Source organism: Pelobates fuscus, chromosome 6 (assembly GCF_036172605.1).
Source record: "Pelobates fuscus isolate aPelFus1 chromosome 6, aPelFus1.pri, whole genome shotgun sequence".
NCBI classification, from domain to species: Eukaryota; Metazoa; Chordata; class Amphibia; order Anura; family Pelobatidae; genus Pelobates; species Pelobates fuscus.
In genome coordinates, this window is record NC_086322.1 from 232,486,842 (window position 1) to 232,508,132 (window position 21,291).

At 41.3% G+C, this 21,291-nt stretch overlaps 1 protein-coding gene across 1 annotated transcript in view; it reads left to right on the forward strand.

Moving 5' to 3' along the window:
• The first annotated feature begins 2,281 nt into the window (after positions 1 to 2,281).
• Positions 2,282 to 21,291, forward strand: part of KPNB1 (karyopherin subunit beta 1) — a 31,353-nt gene continuing 12,343 nt past the window's right edge. Inside the window, exons 1-13 of the mRNA XM_063458840.1 lie at positions 2,282 to 2,438; positions 2,638 to 2,696; positions 10,330 to 10,512; positions 10,593 to 10,793; positions 12,059 to 12,211; positions 15,875 to 15,934; positions 16,019 to 16,108; positions 16,365 to 16,475; positions 18,094 to 18,195; positions 18,327 to 18,551; positions 18,827 to 19,018; positions 19,140 to 19,270; positions 20,989 to 21,136. Coding sequence (XP_063314910.1) covers positions 2,399 to 2,438; positions 2,638 to 2,696; positions 10,330 to 10,512; positions 10,593 to 10,793; positions 12,059 to 12,211; positions 15,875 to 15,934; positions 16,019 to 16,108; positions 16,365 to 16,475; positions 18,094 to 18,195; positions 18,327 to 18,551; positions 18,827 to 19,018; positions 19,140 to 19,270; positions 20,989 to 21,136 — 1,695 coding nt within the window. The 5' untranslated portion in view covers positions 2,282 to 2,398. The remainder of the gene's footprint in view (positions 2,439 to 2,637; positions 2,697 to 10,329; positions 10,513 to 10,592; positions 10,794 to 12,058; positions 12,212 to 15,874; positions 15,935 to 16,018; positions 16,109 to 16,364; positions 16,476 to 18,093; positions 18,196 to 18,326; positions 18,552 to 18,826; positions 19,019 to 19,139; positions 19,271 to 20,988; positions 21,137 to 21,291) is intronic.

Genomic DNA, 21,291 nt, shown 5'->3' on the forward strand with positions numbered 1-21,291 from the left:
CCCCCACCCACTCAAATTTCCTCCCTCTCCCCCCCACCCACTCAAATTTCCTCCCTCGCCCCCCCCACCCACTCAAATTTCCTCCCTCGCCCCCCCCACCCACTCAAATTTCCTCCCTCGCCCCCCCACCCACTCAAATTTCCTCCCTCCCCCCTCCCCCCTCAAATTTCCTCCCTCTCCCCCACCCCCACTCACTGAAATGTCTCCCTGACACCCGACGGGCGCGCGAGGGAGCACTCTCCCTGGCTGAGTGCTTCCTCTTCAGCTCCCTCGCGCGCCCCGTACTGATGCCGGAGCCGGAAGATGACGTCATCTTCCTGAAGAGGAAGCACTCAGAGGAGAGTGCTCCCTCGCGCGCCTGCCGGGTGTCAGCAGGGCCAGCCTCTGGGGGGCCCTGAGGTGACCGGCTGCTGGGCCCCCCAGGAGAAGAGGCCCCCTGCGACCCGGTATGTACCCACTGAATGTGGGGCCCGGACGACCTGAGCAGTCCGGGCCCCCCAGGACCGCCGGGGCCATGACAACCGTTGACAACCGTTGACAAATATGAGGCTTTAAATCAGGGAGAACCAATGCAGGAAGAGGAGTGTTGAGGGATTCACATCATAGAAAAGTCTGGTCTGGTTCATGGTAACCTGAGGTGTATGCAAACCAAGGTTAAGTGATGCCTCAAGTAATTGTGAAATATCAGAGGCATCAAAAGGAATGTGGTGGAATCTCGGTAAAAATAAATTTAGTAGGCCGAGATTACCACGTGGCATGTGTACGTGCATATGCTGACATATCGGTCGGTTGGTTGCACGTGGCAAGATACGATCAGTAGTGTACGGAGCATGTGCAAGAATACCGGATGTAGTATTCCCCTCCTCCATTGTGCTGGACAAGCCATGCGGCCAAGCAGGAAGTTAGTTCTTGTTCGTTTTGATTGGTTATGAGAATGTGCGGGTGGAGCTTAATATGGGAGGAGTTATGTGCCTATATTGCACTATTGTGCACTATTGTCCGGGGCTCAGAACCTGTTGTATTTTGGTGACATTAGTCCCTCTGAGTCCCGATCGGTGAACCGAATAAAGAATCTCTTCCTTCCTGAAGAAACCTGTGTCCATCTCTCTGTGCTTGGCTTCCGTCAGTTTCTCCGGTATCAGAGATACTGAATGTTTGGATGCATTATAGTGTAGTGTTAAAACCATCTAGCCCTTGCGGGCCTCATGCCTCCATAAATATAGTAAAAACCTTACTGTATTCAAGCCTAAAGCTTGTCTTACCCTTAAGGACACAAGCCATTTTTTGCTGTTTGTGTTCAAACGCAATTTTCATCTCTGTCATTTATTGCACCAACACATATTATATACCGTTTTTTGGAGGGAAAACATGGCTGTGTTTGAATCATGCTGGCTCTGCCCCTGATCTGCCTCCTTGTCAGTCTCAGCCAATCCTAAGTAGTATGTATGTTTAGCTGGTTGGTTATTCAAACTTCCCCACAAACACATACTATTTATTAAAGAATACACCCAGGGGTAATTCAAAGGGCATATTTTGAACCTTGGCATGGTATAATTTTTTTCTAGTTTGTTCCAGCATGGTAATGAGCATTTTTTTATGTACTTTTTAAAACTCGTTTTTAAACTTTTGTTTTTACTTATTACATTTTTTAAACTTTCTTAACTTTTTTACACTTTACATTTTTTTACAATTTTTTTTTTTTTTACCGTTAACCCCTAACTAGCAGTAAGCAGCACTAACAGTAAATTCCCCATTTTCCCATAACTCTCACCCGCCCCAGCTAGCAAAATATATAATTTTTAAATACGGAAATTAATGAATGAAATAACTGAACCCCTGAGAGTTAAAAAAATAAAGAAAAGTTAATCCTCAGGGCTTAAAAAAAAAAATTATCTCCCGGTATAATACCGCAGAATGTAAAAACAGCCCTGGTCCTTAACGGTAAGAAAATTGACACACGGTCTGGTCACTAATGGGTTAATTATCTAAAGTGGTTATGGTGCTAAGAATGTCCGCTTTAAGGATGGCTGAGCATTATAGTAATTGTAGCTCAAACCCTGGGTAGTGCCAAGGGAGGTCCTCCCACCATGCTCTCCACAGCCAGCTGTCACGGTGCCCTGACACTAACTCCCCCCACCATCCGCTTTCCCTTCCCGACTTTGGAGGCTCCGCCTCTTTCTTCCCAGAATCCTTGGCGGCGATGACTGGCGCCGCTGTCTTGCCCTGCCACCAATCAGGAAGCTGGGCGTACATGTGAGCCAGGCGCTGATATCCATGCGCGACGGAGCTCGGCCCCCTTTTACCCAGCGCGCCTGAATCCTTCCGCGCCACGCTTCCTCGCTCCCTCCCTCCGGCAGCTCGCCCGGCACCGCCCGAGCACTGACCCGGCACAGCCCGCATGGAGCTCATCAATATCCTCGAGAAGACCGTGTCTCCGGGTAGGCGTGGGGGGAGAGAGTGGGAGTACCGAGCCGGTGGCTGAGTATGAGAGCAGTTACCGGCTGTGTGTGAGTGGTGGGAGTTACCGGCTGTGCGGGGAAGCCGTTGACCGGCTGTGCGGGGGGCTGTGTGTGTGTGGTGACAGCCGGGGTGACGGTACGTGCAGTCTCCGGCCCTGACCTTCTTCTCTCCCCACAGACCGCAATGAGTTGGAGGCGGCGCAGAAGTTTCTGGAGCAGGCGGCCATCGAGAACCTGGTGAGAGAGCGGGGCTGGCGGGGGACTGTCTGTGTGAGGGTGGCCGGGCCGGGTGGGTCTGGCTGTGTGAGGGCGGTTTATCAGTCTGTTAGTAAGAGCGGCCTGGCCGGGTATCAGTCAGTGAGGGCGGCCTGGCCGGGTATGGGTCTCTGTGATGGCGGTTTATCAGTCAGTGGGGTCTGGCTGTGTGATGGCGGCCAGGCCGGGTATCGGGGTGGGTGTGTGAGAGCTGTTTATGAGTCAGTGAGCGGGCAGCTCCCAGTTCAGGTTTCCCGCCGTGTACCCGGCTAGGCCCGAGCCGAGTGACGCCCTCCCCGGTCTCTCCTGTCAGTGAGAGCAGCGGCCTTGGCCGGCAGTCACTCCAGGCCTCGCTGTATCCGCCAATAGCAGGCGCAGCCTAACCTGCCCGCCATGCCGCGCCAGCCAATGGGGAGCCGAGCTGAGCGCGAGCCGGCTGCCTGCCGACCAATCAGAGCGCTAGGCCAGGGAGCGGCGCGGGAGGTGGTGGCCGAGCACGCTGGGTTGCATGGAGAGGAGTGATCCTCAATGTGTAATGCCGCCATGTGCGGCCCGGGGCTCTCAGTACATCCTCAGGCAGCGTCTAGCCACAATGTGGGTGCCCTGTGTTATAGGAGTCATGGCTTCTGACACAACAGCTCGTGAGGACCATGCTTCCTATAATCCTTGGCCAGTCATTAGCGACTATGATATACCCCTTATGTATTGAGGTGTTCCCATATGACAAATACTGCTTGACAAAAATGCTGCCCATTGTGGTTTATTATTTGGTGGTTTATGGGCCTTGTGTGAAACCTGTCTGCCAACATTTAACCGGCCACCGAATATTGAATCTATTTGAGTTGTATTCTTGAAGTGTGGGTGGTTAGGGTATACCAAAACTAAGTGTTTGGTAATTACTGCGGCTTGATGCTGCCTGACCAATGCCAGGCACTTGGCATTTAAGCTGTATTGCAAGATTTTAACTTGTTGTTGTGCTGCCTTTAATGCACGAGAAATCGTTTTTAACCTCTTGAGTGTCAAGGGTTCGCCAACAATGATTTATCCTACCTAAATGGACATGGGGTAGAAGACCAATTGTATCGAAAAGCAAAATGCATTGAGTTTTTCATGTTAACTCTTTTCTTAGGAATAGGATTACCGGTACATGCAGTATTGATTTCTTCCTAACTTTTGTCAATAACTGCAGCCTGTCTTATGCTTTTTCGGTTTTGGTTTGTTTTACTTCTGCTAATATGGTGAAGGATGTGTATTGTATTATTTGAAGTTGTTGCATTGAACTTAAGTTTCTTCATTCATTGAGGTGTTATGGTCATTGTCCAGAAAATCTCAGGTCATAAACATTTTTTTTTTTTTTTTTTTTTGGATCTGTGTATAAACAAAATAGCTGACCATTATAGACACTTCAAAATATTATACATTAGAATATCAATTAAATATTCTATGATGCAACTTGTCAAAAATTGTAACCACATGTCTAATGCTGGTTATCTTGACAAAGATGGGCATCATATTCTTACATATCTTAAACAAAACAAAAAAAAGACTGTGTGAACCTCGGTTGAGAAGACATTCAGCTAGAATATTCATAAATATTAGAATTAAAAGTTCTGCCTCTGTAATCCATCTATAGCGGATTAGGCTATGACAATAGAACGAAGTAAGACAGACTTCAAGTTGCTCGTAAAGTTTCTAGGATATATAGATGGAGAGCGAGACACTGTTTTATAGCAATTTGCAAATACATCTTCCTACTTCACAGTGAGGTGTAGTGGAAAACATAATCCTCATTTATGGTGGGAACTGTTGTGATACTCAACAATAGTATCACAAGCAATCTTTGAGGAAAGTAGATTTCTTCCAGAATAATTAGACCTTTATAGGGTTTGGTGTCATAATGGTAATTTGCACTAAATTACATTTTAGGATATGTATATATGTGTATATGTATGTATGTATGTGTGTGTATGTATGTGTGTGTATATATATGTATGTGTATATATATATGTATGTGTATATATGTATGTGTGTGTATATATATGTGTGTGTATATATATGTATGTGTGTGTATATATATGTATGTATGTGTATATATATGTATGTATGTGTATATATATATGTTTATGGTGGTCCTTACTCTAGAAAACTTAATTTAAAGGGACACTATAGTCACCAGAACAACTACAGCTTATCAAATTTGTTCTGGTGAATAGAATCATTACCTTCAGGCTTTTTGCTGTAAACACTGTCTTTTCAGAGAAGATGCAGTGTTTACATTACATTACATTCTAGTGATAACTTCACTGGCCACTCCTTAGATGGCTGTTAGAGATCCTTCCTGGATCATGGCTGCCTAAAATGCATCCAAACATTCAGTGTCTCCTCCCTCTGCATGCAGACACTGAACTTTCCTTATAGAGATACATTTATTCAATTCATCTCGGAGGAGATACTGATTGGCCAGGGCTGTGTTTGAAGTGTGCTGGCTCTGCCCCTGATCTGCCTCTTTGTCAGTCTCAGACAATCCTATGGGGCAGCATTGTGATTGGATCAGGCTACCACTTCTGCTGATGTCAGCAGGCAGTGGGCAGGTCTAAAGGAAACAGGGACAAAGTAAGCAGCTGCAGACTTGAATACAAGTAATATTTTACTATATTTAGATAGGCATGAGGGGACCAGGGTGGCTAGATGGTGGTTTTAACCCTATGGAGTCAGGAATACATGTTTGTGTTCCTGACCCTATAGTGCTCCTTTAGGCATTTGCATGGTGTCCTGAAACACTTTGTCACTGGAAAGGGAACATTTATACTTTAATTCACTAGTCAGATTACATGTTATAGTATAGCCAGCAAATCGGTTAAAAACATGCTTTCCCAAAATCTTGGAATTAAACTTGCAACCATATCACAATCATGCTGATGCATTATATCCTTATATTATGTTAGACTTCTAGTAAATGTGTGAACCCCCTTGTGGTAATTTTAATATTATTTGGCCTGCATTAAATATGATAAATGGCAACATCCACTACACTTTTATTTTGTCAAGCATTCTAGAGACTGGTCTTTGCCAAATTCAGTAAATTTTTACCTCCACATAATGATTCATCAATGCAAACAGATTAGTAGATGGCTATCTTTTAGTCCTAAAGTTCTGCTTGTGATTTTCTAAACCGGGTGTAGGATGTGCCTCTCAATTGGAAATTGATTTGTTGCATTCTCTTGAGATATGGTCTGATAAATGCTAGAACTGATTTTCAAATCTTGAATCTGCTTAATATTTTACTTAAATTTGGTCTCCGTTTGCTTCAGCTTTCTCCACTCCCTATCCCAAATCTGGCAGCTAGGATCACTAAGGCTTAACAGTAAGTGTAGATGCCTACAATCAAAGGTGATGTATCTGTTTTAGTCCATTGGCCATGGAGTGCAGTCAAAGGTAGTTGGGTTTACTTACCGTATTTTGTACATTGTCTCTGCAATCTCCCTACTAGGGATCGACCGATTATCGGTTTTGCCGATATAATCGGCCGATATTCGGTATTTTCGGCAATATAGATACCAATATTGCCGATAATACCTCCTAGGACCGCCAGGCTTATTACAAGACGAGACCCGCGGCCGTCAGAGCGTTGCCTTGGGTTACCATGGCAACGCTCCACACGGCACGCTGGCCGCGAGAGTTACACTGGGGAGCTGCTGGAGGTGAGTAAATGCTTGCTGCCCCCCCCCCACAGCTCAGCTAATGCCACTGGACCACCAGGGACTGCTATATCCCCCCTCCCTGGCCATGTATGAAACAGGGAGGGGGGGGACACACAACAAAAATAATTCAATATATATATATAATATATACACCTTCGGCTCCTTCAATTTCATCTCACCGGAGCTGTAAAAGTACTGTAATATTGCACATTCACGAGTGCGCAACACTTGAGGTCTGATGACCGCTGGAGCCTGCGTTTCGTGATGAACGAGAGCATGTCTGAAATCCACAGCAGTCATTGTTGATGGCTGCTGGGATTGGACAAAAGTTAACAATGGAGCACTGTCTTTTGTTCAACATTATGCTTGCTTATAAGACCAAGTAGTCCCCATATTGTCTTATAATTTATATGAAATATTCAGTCTGACAGCATTGGAATTTCATTTAAATTTCAATGCAATCCAAATAAATCATCTTTATGAAATACGCAGAAGGGACAGAGTTGCATTAAATAGGTTTTCACATACTTCATATTGTAACTTTTATGTATAATGGCAGTCTTGGGTCCATCTGTTTCAAATGCGGTTTAGAGACTGACTTTTAAAATGTAGTGTTTTGCAAAGATAATTAAAAATACAGGGTTCTAATTTCAGCCCAGCTTCCAGAAGTTGCTGCATTCGGATATATGGGATAGGTGCAGGCCTGCACACAACTTCTGATGCTTCATGATACCCTTGTTCTGGAATCCGATGTTGAACTAATACTAATATAAAACCTTTTTTTATATTTGCTAGTGTTTTAGCTCATCACTTATTTTTGGCCTATTAAAGGAACAATCAAAGAACCATAACGAATACGCTCCTGGTACCATAAACAATACAGCAAATGTAGGCGTTATGGTGTTTGTAGATTTCCTTTCTCATTTTAATGCTATAAAGAGACTTGGTAACCTAGTGCATATTTTGTTTTCAAAAACAAAAAACCCAAAGGTGGTGGTCTGCTCAATATGTTCCAACAACCAAAGATGGGAGATAAACTAGTGGTACTTGAAGTTCTTCCCTGTACGTGCAGCACATAAGCTTGTGGAGGATCCCACATTCTTGTGATATGCTAGATCCCAGATTTCTACAGCTGCTTCTAGTAAGTGTTCTGGGAATTGACTAAACTTGCATAGATTCTGACCTCAACTTCAAGCTTGATGATAAGACAAAGTAATACTACTTTCTGAAGTGAAATTTCAATGCAGTTTGAGTATTTCAGAAAGATTATATCTTTATGAAATATTTAAGGGAAACTCTAGGCACCAAAACATTTAGCTTAAGTTAGTTTTGGTGTGTATATCATGCCCCCACATTCTCATTGGTTAACTGATCTTTAGAAGTTTTGTTAACTTTGTTTATGAAGCCCAAGTCTCACTTCCATGTATGTGGCTTACACAGCTTTTCTTAACACATCCGGTACAAAGAGATCTAATGTTTAAGCTTCCTTTTATTGCACATTGTTTTATTTAGAACTTCTGATGCTCTGTTAGACCATCTAGGAGCCTCCTCTATGTGATTAAAGTTTAATTTACAGAGCAGGAGAACTTCTAAAGTATACATCTGATTAAAAATGAAACCCTTTTTAATGCAGGCTGTGTCAGTTGTAGTCAGAGGAGGCGTGGCTAGGGCTGCATAAACAGGAACAAGTGGTTTAACTCTTAACTGGCAGAGAATTGAGCAGTGTGACTACACAAGCATGGTCTACACACATAAACTGCTTCATTCACCTAACGTTGTCTTGGTGCCTATAGTAACCTTTTAATTTATATATGATGGTCACTTTAACTTTATTCTTGAGGTCTGATGACTGCTGGAGCTTTAGAGAACTTGAAATATGCAACACCAGCAGTACATGTCTGTTGTGGTTTTTTTTTTCTTCTCAAGAATCTGCAGATTATAGCAAATCTGGCACTTCCATAAGTTCTCACGTGTTTTGGCTAGTGGGTGTGGTTTGAATCCTAAACTGGTTTGTAACCGCCTGGGGACTTTGCATATTGTGGGGGGGCAGGCAAAGGTGAGGTTTACTCACCTGAACCTGTCCCTTGTGGGTGCTGTCAAGCCTCTTTCATTGCTGTATTTTCATGCATGCGCGAGAATACAACATTGAGGTCTGTAGAGTATATCATGGGATCCTCCATAGATAGAGCTAACATCCCTGCAGCCGTCACTTTTGCTTGACCGCTGTAGCTCCGCCCAATTTAAGGCATTAGAAAAATTGAGAAACTTCTTCTTCTCCTTTTTTTTTTCCCTGGGTTGGAATTTCAGTGAATTTTCTCTTTATGAAAGAATCATTTTGTAGAGGAAGGTGACAATGCCACTTTAAGTACACGCATTCAAACATTGGGCATCCTTATTGTGTAACTGCTAAGGAGACAAACTGCATAATTTCATACTTACCCAGAATCTAGCACTGGGCGAATTTCCAAACACTGCGTTGCGCGATCTGCCATGCCGTCGTATTGAGCTGACTGGCGGGCAGGGCTGAAAATATTGGACGATAGGGACATCCATGCTTCTCAAGAGTAAGCTCAGTACGTCCATTGACATTAAGCCATGTGTGCAGACTTCTGTTTGTGCAGCAGAACCACTGTACATACAAATTCCTACCACCACTTCAAATCATGAAAGTGGTAATGGTGGTTGGAATAATACTTTAAATAAATTGCTCATCTAAGGAGAGCTCGAAGAGACATCTGACTATACAATGTCTTGTGGAGTTATCTGTGAGATTAATGTCTTGCAGCGGTTTTTTATGGTGATGTTGACAATGCCAGCAACTGTTATAGAAAGTAGGGAAAGATCGTTATAGGTTCGGCCGATATTACGGATTTTGGCAAATATCGGTATCTGCCACTGATATTGGCGATAAAGTGAGGAGGCGGTGGCCCAGCGCATGAAGGGCCAGCCGCTTTAGGGTGCACAGCTTATCGGGGCAATACAATAGTGACCTGCAGGAAGGAAGCGCACAGCACACACCCCTACCAGTCACTCAGTGTAGCGTGATCGAGCGGACCATGGTACAGGAACTTCAGTGTCCTGTACCTGGCTGGACTGACTGGAAGTGCTCACTTCTAGACAGCCACTAGAGGGCACTTCCGTGTCCCTAGCACAGGAAACCTGTGCTAGAGCGTTGCTGGACGTCCTCGTGCTGTGTGAGGACCTCCAGCGTCGCTCAATTCCCCAAAGGAAAGCATTGATAAAGCTTCTTCAATGCTTTCCTATGGGGAGCTCTAATGCACATGCTCGTGGGACATCGTCGCTACCTCTGGTAAGTCACAGAAGGGGTTTTCACCCCTTCAGCAACCGGGGATTGGGGGGTGGGAGGGAGAGGGGACCTGCAGTGCCAGGAAAACAGATTGTTTTCCAGGCACTGGAGTTTCCCTTTAACAGTGATTTGTGTGTGTATATATGTATGTATGTGTGTTTTTTTTATCAAAGCGGTAAATGTACAGAATATATGTATTGGTAAGTTATCTGCTATCTGCCTGAAAGTTCACATATCAGTATCGGCTCTCAATAATAGGTTGATCCCCAATAGAAAGAATGAATGGTCTATTTACATTAGAATAAGCTGACAACCCCGTGTAGAAGTTTTATTTTCTACTAGTAATTCAGAGGATGACTGGCTTACAAATGAGTTGCCATCTTGGAGTATTTTGGTTTAACCCCTCAATGCATCTCCCTTCCTAGTTAGAAAATGTTCTCCACTTAAAAGAACAAAGACCATGTTTAAAATGTGTGTAACCTTTTTTTTTTTTTTCTTGTGTGTGTATGTGTGTATGTGTGTATGTGTGTATATATGTATATATATATATATATATATATATATATATATATATGTATTATTTTAAACTTTCTTTTTCTTTGTTTAGCCAACTTTCTTGGTGGAACTTTCCAAGGTCCTAGCAAATCCTGCAAACAGTCAGGTAGCCAGAGTTGCATCTGGCCTGCAGATTAAGAACTCTCTGACTTCAAAAGATCCAGATGTGAAGGCACAGTATCAGCAACGCTGGCTAGCAATTGATGCAAATGCCCGTCGAGAAATCAAAACATTTGTAAGTTGTTGGTGGCACATATTAGAAGATTAAAATGGATCAGCTTTCCTGTGTGACAATGTTGTGCCGTGTTTCCTCAGGTTTTGCGGACATTGGGCACAGAGAGCTACAGGCCCAGCTCAGCATCACAATGTGTTGCAGGTATTGCATGTGCAGAAATACCTGTAAACCAATGGCCACAACTAATCCCACAACTGGTTGCCAATGTGACCGACCCGAACAGTACGGAACATATGAAAGAGTCAACACTGGAAGCTATCGGATACATCTGCCAGGATATTGTAAGTAAAAAAAAAAAAAAAAAAAAAATTCAATACTTCAAAAAGCTGCACTCTCACACACATTTATTGCTTCAACCATGTTAGTCATCTTGATGGACATTATGCAGGAGTTTGGATACATTTCTGAAATCAAGTGTTGGAGGAAAAAACTTACTTGCATTTTCTGTCTTCACATTGATTCTGATATTTGAAAAACATGTTTTCCTCTTTATCTCTTCAGCATAGAAGATGAGCAATATTGTATATTATTATAATTTAATAAATCTGTAATGAAATATATTTAGTCACACAAATTAATAACCAGTTTATATGCAGATGTATCAGTTGCAGCTAGGTCAACAATATTTCCATTCACACAAACAATTTCTACATGCTAACTTGAAGTACTGACCTACTGTCCTCACCTCCTCCCCCCTGGCGGGTGGGGGCCATAAAGATGATGGTAGGGGGGAGGGGAGAAGAGAGAGACTGTCCTGTCCCCCCACTGGCTGCTCACTGTTTACTCGACATGCCCCTATTCGCGGTATGGCGAGTAGGGGCATAATTTACTAATACTAAGTAATCTTTACTTAGTATTAGTAAATGTGGCTGAAAGACCAATTTAGGTCTTTCAGCCTTTTAGTAGATGGCTCCCTGATACCGTGGGAATTAGGGAGTTATCTACTAAGCGGCTGCAAGATGCAGCCACAGCACGAATTGAATCGGAGTTTCATTCGAATGAAATTCTGACACGAACAAAGTGCCGAATTGCGTTCTAAAACAAACGAACATACTGTTCTCATTCAGTTAGAACGCAATTCGGCAGTTTCGGCTAAAATGACAGGAAGCATTGTGGGAACAGGGAGGAAAGGTAAGAATTATGGGAAAATTGCTCTGACCAGCAGAAATGAAGCACACTTTGCTCCTCCGCTGGTCAAGCGGAGGAAACCTCCATAAGGCAAAGAGTCCCTACTTTGCCTTATGATTTTAAAGAAAACTATAGCAGACAGGAAGAAACGGAGAACAGATCCTGAGAGAGGAGGAGAAGAGGAAGAGATTGAGGAAAGGTAAATTCGGCATGACAGTGCCGCTTTAAAGTATGTTTTAGATATAAAATTGTTTTACACGGTTGTGTTGGTATGTGTTTATTTTTTTTATTTTATTTTTTTTTTAAATACCAGATGGTGTTTTGCTCATAATCTCTACCGAATTGTCCAGCTCATCTTGAACCATCTAATATCTGTGGATTTACATTCTCAAACTGCTTTGTTCTGCTTTTCTCATAGGACCCTGAGCAACTTCAGCACAAATCCAATGAAATCCTGACTGCAATTATCCAAGGAATGAGGAAAGAAGAGCCCAGCAACAATGTTAGACTGGCAGCTACCAATGCCCTGCTAAACTCATTGGAGTTTACCAAAGCCAACTTTGACAAGGAGGTAGGTAAAACACTGGGCAGGACTGATAAGTGTATTGGTCATGCATGTAATTGAATCCTGTGAGGTGATAAACAATGCCTACAGGTTCCCAGGTGTATTTCTTAAATGCCTCATTCTGACCTATCTGGTAGGTGGAGAATGTTTGCTCTTTTAGAGTGTTGTCGTTTGAGGTCCATTAATCTCCTTGTAAACTCTAGATTCCATGTTAATATTACTCTTCCCTCTTCTGCCATTTATCTTGTGTCTGCTAATCAGGAAGTTATGACCCACTCCTGCTAGTTTAGTGTGCAGTATGTTTTATAGAATATACATGTTTATATAGAATTTTCTGCAGATGTGTTTGTACCCACCTCCCGTGTTTACAAATGAATTAATGGTTTTTGTCTATAGCGTGCTAAAATTCTTTGAATAGGTTTCTTCTCAGCACAGCAACCTGGTGTCATGCAGTTAAGCAGGTCACTTACTCATGTTACGTCATTACAATGATAGCAGCTGGATAGCTATGCTTAGAAGAATCAAAGCTCTTTGTAGCAGCCTCTGGCTCTCTAAGCCACATTTTGGTGGCCTCTGCTAAATTAAAATTCCTCACCAAGACTGTTTATACTTGTATGGCAAGTGGCATATTTGGACATGGATAAGGCATCGCTGCTTTTGTGTACTTATTGTAGTAGTGGTCAGTTACCTAAAATTACATAACCAGGATTTTTACTTTTTGAGCACAGATGGACTAGTGACAAGGCCCAAGAGCAACTGTACTGTAGCAATACATAATATCTGAGCTTTCTAAACTGAAACAGGTTATCCTTAAGATACTGCCGTTCATTGAGGATGGTGTAGGACACCCATTAAAGATCTTAATATGGAAAACATTAAAGGTTTTCTAATGCATTAGAAATTTAGCATTTCCAACATTATATTGTTGATCTAAGCTTACATGGAGCCCGGAAATGTTATACAAGAAAGATTTACTTTTTAGCCTGCGTTGTACTGCTCTCAGCATGCACGGTGTTCCATTCCAAGGCTGAGATCATCCATGATGATCTCTGCCAATCCAGTGTTTCCCTATGGAGGAAACTACTGTGCAGAGAAATCATTGTTCACAATTGAGATACTGCAAGGACATTCTTTTGACACCAGAACATGTTGAACTGTTGTGGTTCTGGTGCTCAGTGTCTTTTAGTTAAAGGGATTAATGTTCTACTCATGTTGGCTGTTTGCACAGGTTATATAGTATTTATAAATGTATGTGAGCTGACTTATAGTGCCAGGCATACGAAGCTGTGTTCTTGGCATTATCGTTCCTCTCTCCCCTCAACATTAAATAAAGGGTTAAAATTCTTTATTTACTTACCTTAACCCGGCACCGATGTCCCATGACGAGCAGGCACTAATGTGCATGCACGGCAAATGCGCATTAGACCTGCCCATTGGAAAGCATTGAATGGGGAAAATCTGATGCTGGGTGTCCTCATGCAGAGCGTGAAGACGTCCAGTGTCACATAACTGACCAAAGGTCCGTTTCGATCTTAGAAATGCCCCCAGTGGTGGTCTTTGAGACAGCCACTGAAGTCACTTAGTGCTACAATGCAAACATTGCAGTTTCTCTGGATCTACATTGTTTTACATTGCACCCAAACCATTTCAATGAGCTGAAGTGGTCTGGGTGCCTATAATGATTCTTTAACGTAGAGGATGCCTAGGATGTATTAACTGGTCTGGAGCGTAATTCATTACTTTGGTTACAAACTCTCTAAGGTGGTTGAAATAATGCTAAAATGTGTGTGTGGCTATGGGAATGTTTGGAATTGCTGATCTGGCTGCATGTAGATGAGATTCATGAACCAGTCATTGTTTTCAGGAACTCACTGTTCCAATGGATTTAATGTGCTGCACAGACCCCCTCTGCTTCTCTATGCCCCTTCATCAGCGGCTTATGTCACCACCTTGCTCAGCACTTTTGTTCTGATGAATGGTGCCTAAGTGAAGCAGATGCTCATTAGCAAAGGGAAAGATTTGGAGGAATATGTAGAAACAATTTCCAGTTTAGTATTACCTGAATTAAATCAACTTGTGATACTGAAATCCTGTTTTGCTGTGTGAAAACAATTCTTCTTGCCACTACTGATCTTACTAGCATTTACATGTTATGCTGACCAACATAAAATCTTGTGAAAGTGTACATATGGTGAATTTCGTTGTCACTTGTATCAAATCTTTACGCATCCAGTTCATAACTTAAATATTTGAAATGATTTAATAAATCACACAATTACAACCTTGTCTCCAAATAGTATTTCAATCTCTGCAATGTGTTTTTAACCCCTTAAGGACACATGACGTGTGACATGTCATGATTCCCTTTTATTCCAGAAGTTTGGTCCTTAAGGGGTTAAAGAAAGATTGTTTCCAAACCATAACTTTTTATTTTGCAGGTTTATTATATTTTTCCCTTTTAATCCTTACCGGTCTCCTTTTCCCCTCATTTGCTTTCTGGTTTCTGGCCAATAAACCATAAAATATGAACTGAGCCATATCTTGCTTTCTTACTTTACTTGTGTTGATAAGGTTTGTAATTCCCGAGTAGTCTACTGGAGTGATTGTATTATGACCCTTGTCTAGCTGTCCTATATAGTTTTTCTGGGGCTTAGAAGAGGACACGTGGTTTGACTTCCTTCACATACTCCAATTTGCTGTTCTGCAATGTATGTGAGGAAGAAATAACCTAAATGAATGGCCATAATGATGTATTCTAATACTGTAGAGCTGATCAAACCTGCCAAACCTATGTGGTGAATGCCATACATAGCAGCACATTACTGCACTTACCATGACTGCTCTCTGTAAAATCACACACCCCAAAACCTAGTTTTTGGGTTTTTTTCTGAATACTTTTGCAAACCTAAATTTAAAGGTAACGAGTTAAATTGAGAAAAATGAATCCATTGTGATATGGCAGTAAAGAGTTAAACATTCCTGTCTGATGATGACAAGTTCATGCACCACACAGAAATATTACTGTGTTGATTATGAAACTCTGAAGACTTGAATATTCTACTGCCAGGGAATGAAATACATTTACAGGTTTATGCTGCAATCAAGCTTCGCCTAAAGTAAAAATATAGAATGAGGTATACATTTTTTTTAAAAAAAATTTTTAAGTCTGTAGATAAAGGTATGCCAAAAAAATTAACTGGCTTATTTAAACATTGGCTAATTCAAATTTTTAATATAATGTATATCCAATATATTAAGGGAAAAAATGGAAAGTATATTCTATTTCAGATATGTTTGATAGATGTATTTGTAAATGTTTAAAAAGTCATGTAAAATTGTCAGTCATCTCTGCAATGTGTTTTTAAAGAAAGATTGTTTCCAAACTGTAACTTTTTATTTTGCAGGTTTATATTTTCCCTTTTACTATTTTTTTCAGCGTTCTGATCAACCCCAGCTTTGATGTGGTGCTAGTAGGAAATTCATGTAATACAGAGTAATTAGTTTTATGGTTAAGTAGTTGTATCTTCTGTGGATTCTAAAGTTGGTAATTGAGACCAAAGAATAATGTGGTTAAATAAATTTATGGTCTACAACATAAGTAATCAGTCCAGTAATGCATAGAGTCGAATGTTTGTTGCTGTAATATTTATTTATGCTTTCTTTTTTCAGACTGAAAGACACTATATTATGCAGGTGGTCTGTGAAGCCACACAATGTCCGGATACTAGGGTCAGTATTAATATTGGTAACCCAAATATAATTTTTTATATTTTATTCCCATTCGCATATAATGATGATTATGCTTTATTGTAGGTACGCGTGGCTGCATTGCAGAATCTTGTAAAGATCATGTCTCTGTACTATCAGTACATGGAGACTTATATGGGGCCTGCGCTGTTTGCTGTAAGTATATATTTGCTATTCAGCATAGTTGCATAGGCATCTACTATAAAACAAAATTCAACCTTGAAACTCATTTATGCTGTTGATCAAAAAGAAGGCACAAACCCAATTATAGCAATTTCCAATTATGCCACAGAAAGGGAAAAAAAATCCATCTTGATTCCATATTGGCAATCCCATTTCTCCTTGGATCAACAACTTTTTATTTATTTTTATTTGCTCTCAGATGTTTGTTCCATGGTTGGTTGTTTTGCAGATCACTGTAGAGGCGATGAAGAATGAAATAGATGAAGTTGCACTTCAGGGTATTGAGTTTTGGTCCAACGTTTGTGATGAGGAGATGGACCTTGCAATTGAAGCATCAGAAGTAAGTTTTTGTTGCTTACCTGGAGGTAAAGATGCATAGCGTAGTACAAACATTTAAGACGTCTTTTATACACTGCATAAATGTATCAATGCAATTTGTACAATTATATTCACAATTAAAGGAACACTACAGGGACAGGAATGCAGATCTATATTCCTGACCCTATCGTTTTAAAACCACCATTTTGGTTGTTTGCTCTCCCTTAGCCCCTTTAAAAGGTAATAACTTGCCTTATTTCCATCGTCGTGCGGGTCTGCCGGCGCTTTCCCCGTCCCGCTTCCTTGCTGACATCAACATTTTTTATTTCAGCCAACCCAATACTTTCTCGTAGTGAAGGTATTGGGTTGGCTGAAATTGTCAAGAAGGTACTGAATCAGTGCATCTCTATGAGAAAAGTACTCTAAACTGCAGTGCACAGACCCTGTGAAGCACCTCCAGTGGCCATCTGAGAAGTGTCCATATAGGGCAATGTAAACACTGCCATTTCTCTGAAAAGGTAGTGTTTGCATGAAAATGCCTTAAGGGGATGATTATACTCAGCAGAACGACCTTTAACGTGCGCCTTTAACATTTAGTGTACAGTTCTCTAAGAAACTTTGTATTGGAGGATAAAACTGTAGTTCTGCATTGCTTTTCTGGATCTCTGAAGCAAGTCTGCTTCACAATCAGTCTGTCCCCTACCTCAATCCTTATCGGTCTCCTTTTCCCCTCATTTGCTTTCTGGTTTCTGGCCAATAAACCATAAAATGTGAACTGAGCCATATCTTGCTTTCTTACTTTACTTGTGTTGATAAGGTTTGTAATTCCCGAGTAGTCTACTGGAGTGATTGTATTATGACCCTTGACTAGCTGTCCTATAAAGTTTTTCTGGGGCTTAGAAGAGGACATGTGGTTTGACTTCCTTCACATACTCCAATTTGATGTTCTGCAATGTATGTGAGGAAGAAATAACCTAAATGAATGGCCATAATGATGTATTCTGGTACTGTAGAGCTGATCAAACCTATGTGGTGAATGCCATACATAGCAGCACATCACTGCACTTACCATGACTGCTCTCTGTAAAATCACACACCCCAAAACCTAGTTTTTGGGTTTTTTTCTGAATACTTTTGCAAACCTAAATTTAAGGGTAACAAGTTAAAACAAGAAAAATGAATCCATTGTGATATGGCAGTAAAGAGTTAAACATTCCTGTCTGATGATGACAAGTTCATGCACCACACAGAAATATTACTGTGTTGATTATGAAACTCTGAAGACTTGAATATTCTACTGCCAGGGAATGAAATACATTTACAGGTTTATGCTGCAATCAAGCTTCGCCTAAAGTAAAAATATAGAATGAGGTATACATTTTTTTTAAATTTTTTTTTAAGTCTGTAGATAAAGGTATGCCAAAAAAATTAACTGGCTTATTTAAACATTGGCTAATTCAAATTTTTAATATAATGTATATCCAATATATTAAGGGAAAAACTGGAAAGTATATTCTATTTCAGGTATGTTTTATAGATGTATTCGTAAATGTTTAAAAAGTCATGTAAAATTGTAATTTCAGAGGAACCGAGGTTATGACTTTGAGATTATATTTCCCCCCTAAAATTTGTCCCTTCAGGCAGCTGAACAAGGAAGACCTCCAGAGCACACAAGCAAGTTCTACGCTAAAGGTGCCCTGCAGTACCTGGTCCCCATCCTGACACAAACCCTCACAAAGCAGGTTGGCAACATTGTGTTAACATTTGATGCATTCAATTACTGCTTTACAGTTCTGGGCCCTGTAGATAAGTGTTGGGGCAAGCGACTGTGCATTACATTTTTTTTACAATAAAAATGTTCTTTGTTTTAAAGGACGAGAACGATGACGATGATGATTGGAACCCATGCAAAGCTGCTGGAGTGTGCCTCATGTTGCTTGCTACCTGTTGTGAGGATGACATTGTACCCCATGTCTTACCTTTTATTAAAGAACATATTAAGAATCCTGATTGGCGTTACAGAGATGCTGCAGTTATGGCTTTTGGTTGCATCCTTGAAGGGCCAGAAGCCAACCAGCTCAAACCTCTTGTCATACAGGTGAGTGTCCAGTCTGTTATTTTTTTATTTTTTGGGGGGGTTGATGTGGCTTTTACCCTATTGCCTTTGTCTAATGATGACTGGTTCATGCACCACGCATAATGTATTGTGCTGATTATGACTTTCTGAAGATCACTTTGAGCTAAAGGTTTGCCACAATCCTATCCTCTCACGGAAGCTTAATACTTTATTTGGCATAATTCTAAGTATTTTTCCCCTCTTTGATATTTGTGGACTAGATTGCCTATTAACCAGACATATTTTCTTTTCCTCAGGCCATGCCAACATTGATTGACCTAATGAAGGATCCCAGCGTGGTGGTTAGGGACACAACTGCATGGACTGTGGGCCGGATATGTGAGCTCTTGCCAGAGGCAGCCATCAATGATATGTACCTGGCCCCTCTTCTGCAGTGCCTCATAGAGGGACTTGGGGCAGAACCCAGAGTGGCAACCAATGTCTGCTGGGTAAGGATATTGGAACCTTGGCTTTGAGGTGCATTAGTTCACAGGCAGTTAATTTAAATACATTGGAGTCTGTTTTTCTTTGTGTGCAGAAGTGTTTGCTTAAATATGTGTATATTCTCAGGCCTTTTCCAGTCTGGCTGAAGCTGCCTATGAAGCTGCTGATGTGACCGATGACCAACAAGAACCTGCATCTTACTGCCTATCCAGCTCATTTGAAGTGATTGTGCAGAAATTGCTGGAGACCACAGACAGGTGTGTGCATGGACATGTTCCGAATTTCCATTCTCTCCCATAGTGAGTAGATTATTCCTGATGCTATAGTGTCCTAGTCGTAGTTTAAGTGACACCCCACCCTGAAAGGATAACTACTGTGTGACTGTCCAACCCTCTCTGACAGTCTTGGGTTCCCTTTCTCCCAGTAGTTGGCGAATAATCCTTCCAGGCACAGTGAAGACACAAGCATAGCATAACCCCTTACCCATGAGCCGAGGCTTAATGCTGGGTAGAGATCTGTTTAATGCAACAAAGCAACAGTATTCATGCAGTAAAACCACTCCTGCTCTGAGGAAAACAAAATGACAGTTAAAAGGGTCAGACAGAGTTTGAAAATATGAGTTAAGGGTTTAAACTGGTGTTCTGGACAGTCGAACGAAGTCCATAAAAACGGGTTTTCTTCACATACAGTATTACTACTTATTCTATGTGCGCTGCTCTTTCCATGGCTGACCCCACCTCTTTTGGTGAGATTACATAGCTTGATGATCTCAATCCTGTGCTTTCCCATAGGAAATTATTGGGAGAGTAGTGTGCATGAACAGCAAGGTGCTTTGCCAGTTAGATGGACTCAGAGACCATAGAATTTGAAATTCGGCGTGCTTTTTTCAGAAGTGCCTCTATTATCTTCCTGTGTGACCGCCACTAAAGGCATTTAAACCCTGCAATGTAAACATTGCTGTTCCTGCACATTGGCAATGTTTACACCTGCAGGGTTGAAATAGTGGAACATAGCAACCCTGCAAAAGCTTTGCTCTAAAGTCTAACATCTTGCGTGCCTGGATAATTGCTTGTGCTGCTTTGTCGTTGTGGGATTGCTGGTCCTACTCCAGAGCACCAGGTGGCTGCTGGGATTGAGTGTGGCTCCGATCACCATTTTTTTTTATCTAAAGTCTGGTGTCACAGACCTTGCTGTGAATATCTGAAGACTCTCTTCTTGCTAACAGATAATTTTAGACTAGTTTAAATGAAATATTTTGGAGCATAGAAACATAGAATGTGACGGCAGATAACCATTCGGCCCATCTAGTCTGCCCAGTTTTCTAAATACTTTCATTAGTCCCTGGCTTTATCTTATAGTTAGGATAGCCTTATGCCTATCCCACGCATGCTTAAACTCCTTTACTGTTAGGTAACCTGTCTGCCTCTCATGTACGGCCAGCGGTGAAGCTAACCCCTGGCACAAAAGTGAAATAAATAAATATATATATATATATATATATATATATATATATATATATATATATATATATATATATATATATATATAAAATTTCAAGAAGAAATGCTGCTGATTCCTTCTACCATGACCACTTTTAAAACCAGAAGAGGTCATGGTGGTTGGAGTAACCTTTAATAAAAAGGAAGTATATCGCCCCCTTCTTACATACATTCTTCCCAACTCACATTTGTACACAGCTCAGCCACTGACAGCAGGTGTGTAGGGCTCTTAAGGGAGCACTTGTTGTACACATCCTTGAACAAGACATATCTAAAATAGTCTTTATTTTTGCATTATGCCCTGCAGTATATTTTCCCTGGTCGAAATGTATATAGGGTGTAGCTCTAGCTGATGAAATAAAATGAGATGTGTAAACGAAGCGGTTATTTAAAAGGGTTATTATAATCCTTTAAGTGTACACCCCTTTGTCAGGTTTCTTTACACATATGAAAATGTAGTAATTTTTCCTCTGTAGACCCGATGGGCACCAGAACAACTTACGAAGTGCTGCATATGAGGCATTAATGGAAATAGTAAAGAACAGTGCCAAGGACTGCTACCCTGCTGTGCAGAAAACCACATTGGTGATCATGGAACGGCTGCAACAAGTACTTCAGATGGAGGTAGGCACTCAAGACCCCTAAAGTACTCTTTGCGATGATGAAAAGCTTTGGGTGAAGCGTGTACTATATATATTTTTTTTTTTTTTTTTTGGGGCAAAGACTTTAAGCGAGAACTGCAGTGTTTGCAAGCTATTAGATATACTCTGAATGGAAAA